Source organism: Pseudophryne corroboree, chromosome 1 (genome assembly GCF_028390025.1).
Source record: "Pseudophryne corroboree isolate aPseCor3 chromosome 1, aPseCor3.hap2, whole genome shotgun sequence".
Classification (NCBI taxonomy): domain Eukaryota; kingdom Metazoa; phylum Chordata; class Amphibia; order Anura; family Myobatrachidae; genus Pseudophryne; species Pseudophryne corroboree.
This window is the reverse complement of record NC_086444.1, coordinates 720,418,429-720,433,622: the sequence shown is the minus strand read 5'-3', so window position 1 is coordinate 720,433,622 and position 15,194 is coordinate 720,418,429. Positions and strand designations below refer to the sequence as shown.

The 15,194-nt window shown below is 50.0% G+C and overlaps 1 protein-coding gene across 2 annotated transcripts in view; it reads left to right on the top strand.

Moving 5' to 3' along the window:
- MBD3 (methyl-CpG binding domain protein 3) overlaps window positions 1-15,194 on the top strand; it is a 193,289-nt gene that overhangs the window by 166,128 nt on the left and 11,967 nt on the right. For both annotated transcript variants that reach the window (XM_063915732.1, XM_063915722.1), the window contains exon 5: window positions 6,411-6,588. In XM_063915732.1, the coding sequence (XP_063771802.1) occupies window positions 6,411-6,588 (178 nt within the window). The remainder of the gene's footprint in view (window positions 1-6,410; window positions 6,589-15,194) is intronic.

Below are 15,194 nucleotides of genomic sequence, written 5' to 3'. Positions count from 1 at the left end.
CCCAACCCCGACACCACATTTGCAAAAACAGATCTCCCAGGACATGCAGCAGGCGGAGACATAGACAGCCTATCCTTTACCACATCTAGCACATTATTGAAGTCCCCAAGGCAAATAACAGATATCCCGGGGGATGAGGCCATGAACCCAGCAACCTTCTTAAGAAAAGCGGGAGAGTATGGAGGGGGCACATAAACAGCTAGCAGGAGGACAGGGACATACAATAATCTACATTTCAAAAACACATATCTCCCCCAAGGATCCGTTTGTATAGATTCCATTACAAAGGGGACGGTCCGCCTAATAAGGACCGAAACCCCACGTGAGGCAGACGTGTGCATGGAGTGGTATGCCCATCCCACCCAGGGTCTCTTCAATGAGAGAATCTTACTCCCCACCAAGTGTGTTTCCATAAGGCAGACAATATCAGCGGCATAATGTTTGATCTGTCGGAGTACGAGAGACCTCTTAACTTTATCATTGAGCCCTCTCACATTCCACGATAGCACCTTAAGCCCCGTCATAGTACAACACAAGTATAATAGATGCATCACCCCGCGGCCAGCCAGCCCCGCCACGTACAAATTCAGTAACCAGACACCATTGCTTAAACTGCACAGTAACAAACCATGTACTTTCACAACATACAGTTCCCCCCAAAAAGTAAATATAACCTAACGTCCTCCCCCACCCCCCTCCCTGTATACCACCCCCAACATGTAGCATACTTGGATCCCAAAACTGAGTGTACATACCTAAAAATAAACCAAACTTTGTCGCACCATCGACCAGTGCAAACACTCCTTAATCGGGGCCAAGAATGTAATGACTCTCGGGAATAGAGAACAAATAGGAAAAAAAAATTAGGAGGTAGCTCCCAGCCACCAACCATTCCCCCCTCGAAAACCAAAATAAATGAGGGGAGATCATAAAGACCCGCCCCCTAGGTCCATCTAATACCCAAAATAAAACCTACTCGGATATCAGGAAACCACCCATATCAGGACAAATATATAACAATCCCGCCCCCCACACAGAGACCAAAAGTAGAACAAAGAAAAAAAGAACAAAAACCCAGACATAGTCATAAACAAAAGCATACCAGGGATATCATGGCTGACTAAAGAGTAATTATAAATCCTGTCTGAACTGCGAGAACAATGTAGCGGGGGCTAAAGGGAGCAGTGACAGCAATCAAACAGTCCCGCATCCTATCGCCTCGCAATAACTAGCACATGTATCTAAAACAGACAAAAATGAGTAACTAAAAAGGAAGAACAGGAGAGGATCAGCCTCCAGGATCAGCCGGATATTCACGAATCCGCAAGGGCACGTCTCGCCGGGAATCGTCTGTCCAGCCACACCATGGCCTCACGAGGAGTCGTGAAAAACTTTGTTTCCCCATCCGCCACTACCCGCAGTCTGGATGGGAAGAGCATGGCATACGGCAGGTCAAGTTCACGGAGCCTCCTCTTGACAGGTATAAACTGAGCCCTATCTTTTTGTACATCCACCGCAAAATCCGGAAATACCGATATAGGCGATCCATTCCATTTCAAAGGGCCCTTAGTACGAGCCAGCCTCAGAATTGTGTCCCGGTCACGGAAATGGAGGAACTTAGCAATAAAGGTACGGGGTGGAGCCCCCGGTGGCAGCGGGCGCATTGGGACTCTATGGGCCCGTTCAACAGTGAAATAAGGCGAGAATTCCTCAGATCCGAAGGAATCACGGAGCCATTTTATGAGAAACTCTTCGGGAGCGGAGCCTTCTTCTTTCTCAGGCAGGCCAATGAAGCGGACGTTATTGCGCCGTAGACGCCCCTCCACATCCGTAAGCTTTTTGCGCACATCATTCATCTGAGATTCCAAAACATCAGTGCGGCGACCCAGCGGGCCGACGGAATCTTCAACATTGGAAATCCGGGTCTCCGCTTCTCCCACTCTCTCTCTCACCCGCTGAAGGTCCTGATGAATAATGGAGAGGTCGGACTGCACTTGCCCGATTTTATCAGCCAGACGCACCTCACTGGCCGTCACCGCGTCCAAAACTCTCTGCAGTGCAGCATCCGGAGGGTCAGAGGAGACGGAGCTGTAAGCAGGAGATGGGGGCGATGCCTCGGATCTTGTAGTCTCCCCTCTCCGTTGCTGGGGGACCTGGTCACGAACAAACTTATCCATCGCTCCCGCCGCCGCGCCGGTCTGGCGACCCTTCACCATTTTGGACAGCACGGTGATGGTCCTTCCGGTCCGCAGGGAATATCAAAGCAAATATAGGCAAAGAGGGGGGGTGCCCACCCCAACCGGCAAACGGGCGTCAGACAAATTATAGATATATATAAATAGCCAGCAGGGCCACAGTCTCTGGATATAATGCAAAGTGACCACACACTCCAGCAGGGTTGCAGGGACTATCACTCCCAACCAGAGCCGCAGGACGTATAAAATCAATTCCCCAGCACTACCCCGTCAGCGAGCCCGAGGATTAAAGCAGGAGGGGGGAGAGGGTCATATGCATCCCAGTATCCACTCATCCAGTGCAGTGCAGGCTCCAAGGGTCAATCTCCCACACAGTGCTGAAGAGCTTCCCCAGCACCTGGGTCTCAGTATGGCAGAGGGAGTCCAGAAAATGGCCGCCAGGGCAGTTGCACCACAAAAATTCAGGGTGACCCCACACCCCTCCAGACTTCACCCTCAGGTGTAGGGGCGACTCACATATATCTGTAGGCCCCACAAGTATGTCCCGGCTGGCTGGTGCAGGCGGCGGCGGACAGCGGAGCCGCACTTCCGGTATCGCGGTCAGCGCGTCTCCGTAGCAGAGGAGACGGCACATGGAGCTCCACACGCGGCTTCCCCCGGACCTCACTGAAGACCAACGGGGCAGCAGAGGAGAGCACGGCACCCTCGATCCCCCGGCGCTCCGGACGGCCGCAGCGAGCGGTGAGCGGGACAGGAGCAGAGCTTCCGGTCCCTGCACGAGGCAGCAGCTCCCGGATCAGATCAGGCCCCACTGGTGTCCAGAGCTCCCGGACCTCCAGGGACAGCGACAGCAGGTACAAACCCGTTCCAGGGGGGGCAGGGGGCGCTCATAAAACGGTGGCTGCAATATTGGACCCAGAGGGGGGTACAGGATATATTAACAGGATGAAGTGGCTGGAGAGCTGCACAATGTGAGTGCTACTCCATGCCTGTCCTGGCCACGCCCCAGTCCTAAAGCTTTTTACTTTTGTGCCCAGTCTCCTGCGGAGCCGCTATTCCCCATGGTCCTTTCGGAGTCCCCAGCATCCACTACGGACTATGAGAAATAGAATTATCGGTAAGTAAATTCTTATTTTTGAAGCTTCCTCATGATTATTGCTGGTGTCAGCAGGGTTATAGACAATGGTAAACCTTTAAGGGGGGTACACACGGAGAGATCCGTGCTTAAAATCTAAGCAATCTTGCTAGATTGCTTAGATTTTAAGCACGGATCTGCCGTGTGTATGCCCTCCAGCGATAGCGATGAGCGTCCCCGCGCATCGCTATCGCCGATGCTAGATTGAGCTGCATGCAGGCTCAATCTAGCGGGTCGCTCACTTCACCGTTGTGTGAAGTGAGCGGCCCCCCGTCTGCTTTCCCCCTCGCTCAGCACATCGCGCTGTGCTGAGCGGGGTGAGAGATGTGTGCTGAGCGGTCTGTGTTAAGATCGCTCAGCACACATCTCTCCCGTGAGTACCCCCCATTAGAAGTGAGAAATTCCAAATGACTTATTGAAGAAACAAATTGTACTTAAGTGACCTTTTAGGTCCAAATTTATGGCTTTGAAAGTGGTCTCCCCTTCTTTTATTTTTCCAGGGTAATTGAATTACCGTGCCGTTTGGCTGATCCAGATATAACTGAGGATGTAATGAAGCCAAAGTTATGGAAGAGTGGCCACAACTCCTATTATGTGGAAGCTTAGTGTTTCCAGAGATGTGCATTGATTGCTGATTCCTGAATCTGGCTAAAGACTTGAATAGTGTTTTAGGCCCATAAATAATGTAATGTGCAGGACAGGTGAACTGCCGTAGGCTGAGAGTAGTGTAAGGAGAGCAAAATGCCTCTCTGTAGTGTGTCAGTGAAGTGCTTGAACATGGGCAAGCATTTCCTTACTGTACCGGTGTAGGTTTCTTGAGGTTGGTATGCATTGTGTGCACACATGTTTGCATTGTTTCTTCTGTATGAAGTATATACATAACACAGTACATATACCATTGCTTTTCTTTTGTCTTGTTAGCATATTCATTAATGTTTTATGTGCTGTTAGTGTCAGTATAAATAAAACACAGTATACATAAAATGTTATGTTGTAAGAAAAGTTAGGGTGGGTACAGACTAGAATTATCTTGGACTTGTATATCGTTTCTGGCCAAATTGTTCGATGTGTATGCCTGATCACATGCTATATCTTCGAGACTATATCGTGTAAGATGCCGTGCTTCTGAATGCAGCATGGCATCGTGCTAGGGAGGCCAATCCCGGGACATTTTTCAATCCTGGGCATCAGGATTGAAAAAAATCTCAATCCCGGAATTGACCTGACAACCTTCAATTTCTGTGTATCCGTTTGGATGGTCAACCATGGTATGGTCGACAGTCATTAGGTTGACCACTATTGGTCGACATTGACATGGTCGACACATGAAAAGGTCGACATACGTTTTTTCACTTTTTTTTATTTTGTGGAACTTTTCCATACTTTACGATCCACGTGGACTACGATTGGGAATGGTAATCTGTTCCGAGCGCAGTGTGTCGACCTTTTCATGTATCGACCATTTGTCCATGTTGACCATGCCAATGTCGACCAATAGTGGTCGACCTAATGACTGTCAACCATTCATACCGGAACCCAATTTCTGTATTTGGGGGAGTGGTCAGGGGGGTTTAAAGTTAAAAAAATAAATAACCTACTCCCTAATGAGTGGAGGGGTCACCAAGGTCCAGAGGTAGCGTCAGGCAGTGAGAGTCCCCTACTGCACGGCTCAGCGCTGCCCAGGGAGAGAGGCTACTGGGGCAGGAGGTGAGGCTGCCCGGCTTCAGAAAGCAGCGTCTGAGCCGGGTGCTCAGCGCTGCTAGTGGGGAGACTGACGGTGGAGGAAGGAGGGGATGCTGCACTGTGAGGCAGCGTCTGAGCCGGGTGCTCAGCGCTGCTAGTGGGGAGACTGCCGGTGGAGGAAGGAGGGGATGCTGCACTGTGAGGCAGCGTCTGAGCCGGGTGCTCAGCGCTGCTAGTGGGGAGACTGCCGGTGGAGGAAGGAGGGGATGCTGCACTGTGAGGCAGCGTCTGAGCCGGGTGCTCAGCGCTGCTAGTGGGGAGACTGCCGGTGGAGGAAGGAGGGGATGCGCACTGTTAGGCAGCGTCTGAGCCAGGTGCTCAGCGCTGCTAGTGGGGAGACTGTCGGTGGAGGAAGGAGGGGATGCTGCACTGTGAGGCAGCGTCTGAGCCAGGTGCTCAGCGCTGCTAGTGGGGAGACTGCCGGTGGAGGAAGGAGGGGATACCGCACTGTGAGGCAGCGTCTGAGCCAGGTGCTCAGCGCTGCTAGTGGGGAGACTGCCGGAGGAGGAAGGAGGGGATGCTGCACTGTTAGGCAGCATCTGAGCCGGGTGCTCAGCGCTGCTAGTGGAGAGAGACTGCGGTGGGGGAAGGAAATGAGTCTGCTGGCTTCAGAAGGCAGCGTCTGAACCAGGTGCTCAGCGGTGCCTGGGGAGAGAAGCTGGCGGGGAACTGAAGCGCCAATCCCGGGATTCAAATCCCAATATTTTTGAGCCAGAATCCCGGGATTGGCCTCCCTACATCATATCATCTTCCTGAATCATGCAATTGTGGATTGGAAGGCTACACATTGTTCTAGTTTGTAGCCGGCCTTAGATGTTGTAAGTGCATCAAGCCAGATCCAACAAACCAAGTTTGCAACAATCCACCTTTATTTATAATTGGCAGAACCACATGTTTAATTTCTACAGACCAGATAATGGTCCATTTCTTCATGCAAAAAGTAAATGATGACAGAACAGCGGCATTGTTTGTATTCTTTTTATATTTAGATAGCTTTTTAGAGCTAGACACTTACAAACTATTTCTTTATTTATATTTCAGTATTTTCACATTTGAGAATGAATTTTAAAACTTGATTACATTTTGTCAGATACAAATTTCTTATTGTCCTATTTGTTTTCTGTATGGTTACTAGCTGTTGGTAGGCAAACTGGGAGTGATACTGTATGTTGAGTATGTCCATTGTAGCTATATCTGATCTGGGCTGCTGCACATTTCTCAAACCTTTTTTTGGTACCTTGCTGCCAAAAATAGTTAGTTATTCCTGGCTGATATGTTAGTTGTGATTTCTCATTGTAAATATTGTGTTACTTAACTTGCTGTTTTCGTGCTCTTAGGTGTAGGTCCTGGGTGCACAGACGAAACTCTTCTCTCTGCCATTGCTAGTGCTCTGCACACAAGCACCATGCCGATCACTGGACAGTTGTCTGCAGCAGTGGAGAAGAATCCAGGAGTCTGGCTCAACACTTCGCAGCCCCTCTGCAAGGCATTTATGGTGACAGATGATGACATCAGGTAGAATTAATATCTCCACATGTATCATAGGAGAGATGGCATCATTCTTATTTGCCATACGTTCACAGTAGAATAGTGACAAGTGAAGTCAACATGTATTTAAAAAACAAAAACAAATGTTTAGTTATCAAAATATTTTCAGACCTGTTCCATTTTTAAGCACACTTTCTGGAAGGTGCCCTCTGCGCTTTTGTCATTGTGAGATAGCAATTGGAAACAGTATTGTACAGAATAGAGTCTGTCATTGGGGTCAATTCTGTGGACCCTGCTGGAGAAATAAACACTAAACATCGTTAGATTTTAAGGTAAGACTCTCCTCCCAGACCTTAGCCCAGTTGTGAGTACTGTAAAAGGCCCCAGCCTGTGAAAAACTGTACAAAAATCACACACAAATAAATAGACTGTTTCTCTTACGTCCTAGAGGATCCTGGGGTCATAGACTGGTCCACCAGGAGCCATTGGAACTTTTAGAGTTTGAGAGTGTGGGCTGGCTCCTCCCTCTATGCCTCTCCTACCAGACTCCGTTTAGAATATGTGCCCGGAGGAGGCGGTCACAGGTAGGGGAGCTCCATAGGAGTTTCTTTAGTTAAATTTTTTTTCAATAGAGTTTATGCACAGGGAGGCTGCTGGCAACAGCTTCCCTGCTTCGTGGGACTAAGGGGAAGGAGTAGTGTCCGCCCTAAGGGGTCTGAGACACTATCTCCACTGACAGGACACTGAGCTCCTGAGGGGATCGAACGTTCGCCGCCACAGGAGATCGCTCACCCCAGCAGAATGCCGCCAACCCCCTTACAGAGCCAGAAGACTTCGGTGGCGAGTTAGTCACCGGCCACCCTGACAAGCGGGGAGCCGGTGTGAAGATGGCGGCAGAAGGGTAGGGAGCGCAGTACTAACTGCACTCTAGGCCTTAGCGGTACTTGGTGCAGCGCTGTGAGGGGCACCCTGTGCCAGCGCCTACACCCTACACTGGTCGGAAAGCCTGTCGGGGACTCCAGATCACCGCCAGCACATACCTCAGGCCAGTATAAAATTCAAATCAGAGCGGGAAGCAGCGCCATGAAAGGGGGCGGAGCTTCTCCTCAGAGTGGACCCAGCAGAGTTCAGTGCCATCTTTCCTGCATGCAGAGACGCTGACAGGGGAGAGCTGTCCCTCCACATCTACTCCAGCTATCTGTACGGTACCAGGGGATTGTAGAAGGGAGGGGGGGGGTGGGGGCGGCTGTGTAAAAGACTTGGCTGTCACAATCGCAGCATGCCGCACACCCCTAACATATGACTGAAGGTGATGACTCTGGAGAGTACAAACCAGGGGCCCCGCTAGGGGGATCACCTGGTTCAAAGTGCGGCTGAATGCGGGCGCAGCACACGGGACCCTCCTGGGGGGGGACCTGCTACAGCCCCCCATGTAGACTGGCTTCAAATAGCTTGTACTAGCACTTGTGTGATGTTTTTTTAAGTAAACAGGAGACATTACCAGTATAAAAAATCACTGTAGCTCCGGCGCCATTGGAGGGGGCGGAGCTACCTCAGAGAGGGACCAGAGGCATTTTGGCACCTTCCTCTGCTTAATTCAGCCACAGTACTTCGTGCCCCACAAGACACGCTGCAAAACTGGTACAGGGTGTAGCGAAGGGGAAGAGCCGCTATTGTATACTATCTACAGGACAGAAATGATTATTGTTACTGTGATATAATTAGCTGTCAGCCTTACTGGGGCCGTGCAGCTAGGGGTGTGATGGTGTCCTTCTTTCTCTGTGTCCCCTCACACGTACAGTAAGGGCAGGCTTGAAAAGTATTACTGTCTGTGTGTATGTTATTGTGCTTACTGTGAAACATGGGAAAAACCACAAGCTCTGCAGTGTATGTCACACTAGATTCTCTCCAGTATCATCTGATTCTGTTTCTTGTGAACAATGCAGCCAATCTTCACAAATCAGTGAAGGGGCTGGGGGAGAGGGTCCAGAGCCCTCCTGGCTGGGGTCTCTTAAAACAATGATGTCTGATATGTCATCCCAGCTCACTGCTAATGTACAGAAAACTCAGCTACTACAACAGGCTATTGCAGACTTAGCTGCTAGGGCAGATGTTACACAGCCCCCCCTGTCATGCAGCACCACAGAAGTGCGGTTTGCCTGCTCTACACTCTGATTCAGATGAGGAAATACAGAAGGATGGGGAGGACTTAGATCCCATTAGTGGGGATTCCACTTCTGCTCAAGGTATTGAACCCCTCATTCTGGCTATACGGGACGTGTTAAAGCTTCCTCTAGAGGACGCTGCGTCACAGCAGTCGTTTTTCTTTGCACAAAACAAGCCTAATGTCACTTTCTCTTACGTCCTAGAGGATGCTGGGGACTCTGTAAGGACCATGGGGGTATAGACGGGCTCCGCAGGAGATAGGGCACCTAAAAAGAACTTTGACTATGGGTGTGCACTGGCTCCTCCCTCTATGCCCCTCCTCCAGACCTCCGTTAGATCTTGTGCCCAGAGGAGAATGGGTGCACTGCAGAGAGCTCTCCGGAGTTTTCTGTGGAAAAAGAATTTTGTTAGGTTTTTTATTTTCAGGGAGTCCTGTTGGCAACAGGCTCCCTGCATCGTGGGACCGAGGAGAGAGAAGCAGAGCTGGCTTGTCAAGTTGGGCACTGCTTCTAAGGATACTGGACACCATTAGCTCCAGAGGGAGTCTGAACACAGGTCTCACCTGGGGTTCGTCCCGGAGCCGCGCCGCCGAAGGTAGAAGCAGATAGAGAAGACAGAAGACATCTTAGGCGGCAGAAAACATCAGATCTTCATTGCGCGCCATTGCTCCCAGTCACACACACACACAGCAGCACTGAAGGGTGCAGGGCGCAGGGGGGGCGCCCTGGGCAGCAATAAACCTCACATTTTGGCACAAATACAGTGGCATTAGACTGCGGAGGCAGTAAATCGCTGATCCCCCGCCATTTTATTGAAAAATCACTGGGACCGAAGCCCGCCGTCGGGTGGGCGGGGCTTGATCCTCAGCACTAACCAGCGCCATTTTCTCCACAGAAACTGCATGAGAAAGAAAACGCTGGCTCCCTGGTCTCTCCCCTGCTGAACTCACAGGCTGGAAAAAAGAGGAGGGGGGCACTTTGGCGACGCAGTGAGTGGGAATTGACATAATATATATAAAAAAGCGCTATCTGGATATATATATATATTTTCTTCCAGTGTTGTTAAGCGCTGGTGTGTGCTGGCATACTCTTTCTCTGTCTCTCCTTAGGACCTGGTTGGGGTTTTGTCCCCTTATAGGTTAATCCCTGTGTGTTTGGGGTGTCTGTACGTGTGTGTCGACATGTCTGAGGCGGAAGGCTTCTCCAAGGAGGAGGTGGAGCAAATGAGTGGTGTGTCCCCGTCGGTTGTTGCGACTCCAGATTTGATGGACATGTGGCATACGTTGCATGCAAGTGTGGCATTCTTTACATAAAAGGCTTGGTAAGGCTGGTTTAGGGGGGACATCAGGCGGTCAATCCTCAGATTGGACCGACTCACAGGGCCCGTCGGGGTCTCAAAAGCGTCCTTTAACACAAGACTCTACTACCGACACGGATTCTGATTCCAGTGTCGACTATGACGAAGTAACATTGCACCCTAGGGTGACTAAAACCATTCAGTGCATTATTGTGGCAATAAGGGATGTGTTGCATATGGTGGATGAACCCTCGGTCCCCGACACAAAGGTACACATGTTTAAGGAAAAGAAACAGATTATTAATTTTCCCACATCTCATGAATTAAATGAGGTCTTTGGGAAAGCTTGGGAGACTCCGGATAAGAGACCGCAGATCCCCAAAATAATTTTTATGGCATACCCTTTCCCTAAGCAGGACAGGGAGATTTGGGAATCACCCCCCACTGTGGACAAGGCCCTGACGCGCTTGTCCAAGAAAGTGGCGCTACCGTCTCCTGACACAGCGGCCCTTAAGGACCCTGCAGATCGCAGGCAAGAAACTACATTAAAGGGTATTTATTCTCATACGGGTGCTGTGTTAAGACCGACGATTGCGTCGGCATGGGGGTGTAGTGCAATTGCAGCTTGGACAGATGAGCTGACAGATCAATTTGATACTATGGATAAGGATACTATATTCCTAACCCTAGCCCATATAAAAGACGCAGTCTTATTTATGAGGGATGCTCAAAGGGACATTGGATGCTAGCTTCCAGGGCCAATGCCATGTCTATCTCAGCGAGAAGATCCTTATGGACTCGCCAATGGACGGGTGATGCGGATTCCAAAATACATATGGAAGTACTACCCTATAAGGGTGATGTATTGTTTGGGGATGGGCTGACGGACCTGGTTTCCACAGCTACAGCAGGTAAATCAAATTTTTTACCATATATTCCCCAACAGCAAAAGAAAGCAACACCCTATCAGATGCAGTCCTTTCGGTCGCACAAGTCTAAAAGAGGTCTGGGATCCTCTTTCCTCGCCAGAGGTAAGGGCAGAGGCAAGAGAGCACCTGCTTCGGCAGGTGCCCAGGAACAAAAGTCCTCCCCGGCTGCTCCAAAAACCACAGCATGATGCTGGGACTCCCCTGAGGGAGTCCGCACCGGTGGGGGCACGTCTTCGACTTTTAGTCAGGCCTGGGTCAGTTCGGATCTGCATCCCTGGGTGTTGGAAATAGTTTCCCAGGGTTACAAATTGGAATTCGAGGATGTGCCCCCGAGCCGATTTTTCAAATCGGCCCTACCAGCTTCCACATCGGAAAGGGATGTAGTATTAAATTGCAATTCAAACGCTGTGTATACAGCAAGTGACAATCAAGGTTCCCCTGCAGAGGTTACTATTCAACCCTATTTGTGGTCCCGAAACCGGACGGTACGGTCAGACCGATTTTAAATCTGAAATCCCTAAACCTGTACATAAAAAGATTCTAATTCAAAATGGAATCTCTCAGAGCGATAATAGCCAACATGGAGGAGGGGGAGTTTATGGTGTCTCTGGACATAAAGGATGCGTACCTTCATGTCCCCATATATGCCCCCCATCAGGAATACCTGAGATTCGCTGTACAGGATTGTCATTACCAATTTCAGACGTTGCCGTTTGGACTTTCCACGGCCCCGAGGATTTTCACCAAAATAATGGCGGTCCTGCGCAAGCATGGAGTCACAATTATCCCATACTTGGACGATCTCCTGATAAAAGCGAGATCAAGGGAGAAATTGCTGAGCAGTGTGGCGCTCTCTCTGAGAGTGCTCCAGCAACACGGTTGGATTCTAAATCTACCAAAGTCACAGTTGATTCCGACAACTCGACTACCGTTCCTAGGTATGATACTGGATACGGAACAAATGAAGGTCTTTCTCCCAATAGAGAAAGCCCAAGACATCCAGAACATGGTCAGAGACTTGCTAAAACCGAAAAGGGTGTCCGTTCACCAATGCACTCGAGTTCTGGGGGAAATGGTGGCGGCCTACGAGGCCATTCCCTTCGGAAGGTTCCATGCAAGGACTTTTCAATGGGATCTTCTGGACAAGTGGTCAGGGTCCCATCTGCACTTACGTCGGAAAATAACTCTGTCCCCAGGAACCAGAGTGTCCCTCCTGTGGTGGTTGCAAAGTGCTCACCTGGTGGGGGGTCGCCGGTTCGGGATTCAGGACTGGATCCTGGTTACCACGGACGCGAGCCTCCGAGGATGGGGAGCGGTCACACAGGGAAAGATGTTTCAGGGTCTTTGGTCAGACCAGGAGTCCTGTCTACACATCAATGTGTTGGAACTCAGGGCCATTTACAACGGCCTTCGACAAGCGGAGAGTTTTCTTTGAAACCTACCGGTTCTGATTCAAACAGACAATGTCACAGCAGTGGCTCATGTGAACCGCCAAGGCGGGACAAGAAGCAGAGTCGCGATGGTGGAAGCCACAAGGATACTTCGCTGGGCGGATAATCATGTAAGCGCTCTGTCGGCTGTCTTTATTCCGGGAGTGGACAACTGGGAAGCAGACTTCCTCAGCAGACACGATCTCCATCCAGGAGAGTGGGGACTTCATCAAGAAGTCTTTGCAGACGTAACACGTCTTTGGGGAACTCCTCAAATAGACATGATGGCGTCACGCCTCAACAAAAAACTTCAGAGGTATTGCGCAAGGTCTCGGGACCCTCGGGCAGTAGCAGTAGACGCACTGGTAACACCGTGGGTGTTCGAATCGGTCTACGTGTTTCCTCCTCTTTCTCTCATCACGAAAGTGTTGAGGATCATAAGACGAAGAAGAGTACAGACGATACTCGTTGTCCCAGACTGGCCTCGAAGGGCCTGGTACTAGGATCTACAAGAGATGCTCACAGGAGACCCCTGGCCTCTTCCTCTGAGGGAAGACCAGTTGCAGCAGGGGCCCTGTGTATTTCAAGACTTACCGCGGTTACGTTTGACGGCATGGCGGTTGAACGCCGAATCCTAGCAAAAAAGGGGATTCCGGAAGAGGTCATCCCTACTTTAATAAAGGCTAGGAAGGAGGTGACGATAAAACATCACCGTGTCTGGCGAAAATAAGAATTTACTTACCGATAATTCTATTTCTCGGAGTCCGTAGTGGATGCTGGGGTTCCTGAAAGGACCATGGGGAATAGCGGCTCCGCAGGAGACAGGGCACAAAAAAGTAAAGCTTTACTAGGTCAGGTGGTGTGCACTGGCTCCTCCCCCTATGACCCTCCTCCAGACTCCAGTTAGGTACTGTGCCCGGACGAGCATACACAATAAGGGAGGCATTTTGAATCCCGGGTAAGACTCATACCAGCCACACCAATCACACCGTACAACTTGTGATCTAAACCCAGTTAACAGTATGACAACAGAAAGGGCCTCTTAAAGATGGCTCCTTAACAATAACCCGAATTAGTTAACAATAACTATGTACAAGTATTGCAGATAATCCGCACTTGGGATGGGCGCCCAGCATCCACTACGGACTCCGAGAAATAGAATTATCGGTAAGTAAATTCTTATTTTCTCTATCGTCCTAAGTGGATGCTGGGGTTCCTGAAAGGACCATGGGGATTATACCAAAGCTCCCAAACGGGCGGGAGAGTGCGGATGACTCTGCAGCACCGAATGAGAGAACTCCAGGTCCTCCTTTGCCAGGGTATCAAATTTGTAAAATTTTACAAACGTGTTCTCCCCCGACCACGTAGCTGCTCGGCAGAGTTGTAATGCCGAGACCCCTCGGGCAGCCGCCCAAGATGAGCCCACCTTCCTTGTGGAGTGGGCTTTTACAGTTTTAGGCTGTGGCAGGCCTGCCACAGAATGTGCAAGTTGAATTGTGTTACAAATCCAACGAGCAATCGACTGCTTAGAAGCAGGTGCGCCCAACTTGTTGGGTGCATACAATATAAACAGCGAGTCAGATTTTCTGACTCCAGCCGTCCTTGCAATGTATATTTTTAAGGCTCTGACAACGTCCAACAACTTGGAGTCCTCCAAGTCGCTAGTGGCCGCAGGCACCACAATAGGTTGGTTCAGATGAAATGCTGATACCACTTTAAGGAGAAAATGCGGACGAGTCCGCAGTTCTGCCCTATCCGAATGGAAGATTAGATAAGGACTTTTATAAGATAAAGCCGCCAATTCAGATACTCTCCTGGCAGAGGCCAGGGCTAGTAACATAGTCACTTTCAATGTGAGATATTTCAAATCCACCTTTTTCAATGGTTCAAACCAATGGGATTTGAGGAAATCTAAAACTACATTTAGATCCCACGGTGCCACCGGAGGCACCACAGGAGGCTGTATATGCAGTACTCCCTTGACAAAAGTCTGGACCTCAGGGACAGAGGCCAATTCTTTTTGGAAGAATATTGACAGGGCCGAAATTTGAACCTTAATGGATCCCAATTTGAGACCCATAGATAATCCTGATTGCAGGAAATGTAGGAAACGACCCAGTTGGAATTCCTCCGTCGGAACCCTCCGATCCTCGCACCACGCTACATATTTTCGCCAAATGCGGTGATAATGTTTCACGGTGACTTCCTTCCGTGCCTTAATCAAGGTAGGAATGACTTCTTCTGGAATGCCTTTCCCTTTTAGGATCTGGCGTTCAACCGCCATGCCGTCAAACGCAGCCGCGGTAAGTCTTGAAAAAGACAGGGACCCTGCTGTAGCAGGTCCCTTCTCAGAGGTAGAGGCCACGGTTCGTCCGTGAGCATCTCTTGAAGTTCCGGATACCAATTCCTTCTCGGCCAATCCGGAACCACTAGTATTGTTCTTACTCTTCTTTGCCGTATGATCTTCAATACCTTTGGTATGAGCGGCAGAGGAGGAAACACATACACTGACTGGTACACCCAAGGAGTTACCAGTGCGTCCACAGCTATTGCCTGTGGATCTCTTGACCTGGCGCAATATTTGTCCAGTTTCTTGTTGAGGCGAGACGCCATCATGTCTACAATTGGTCTTTCCCAACGGTCTATTAACATGTTGAAGACTTCTGGATGTAGACCCCACTCTCCCGGATGAAGATCGTGTCTGCTGAGGAAGTCTGCTTCCCAGTTGTCCACGCCCGGGATGAACACTGCTGACAGTGCTATCACGTGATTCTCCGCCCAGCGAAGAATCTTGGCAGCTTCTGCCATTGCA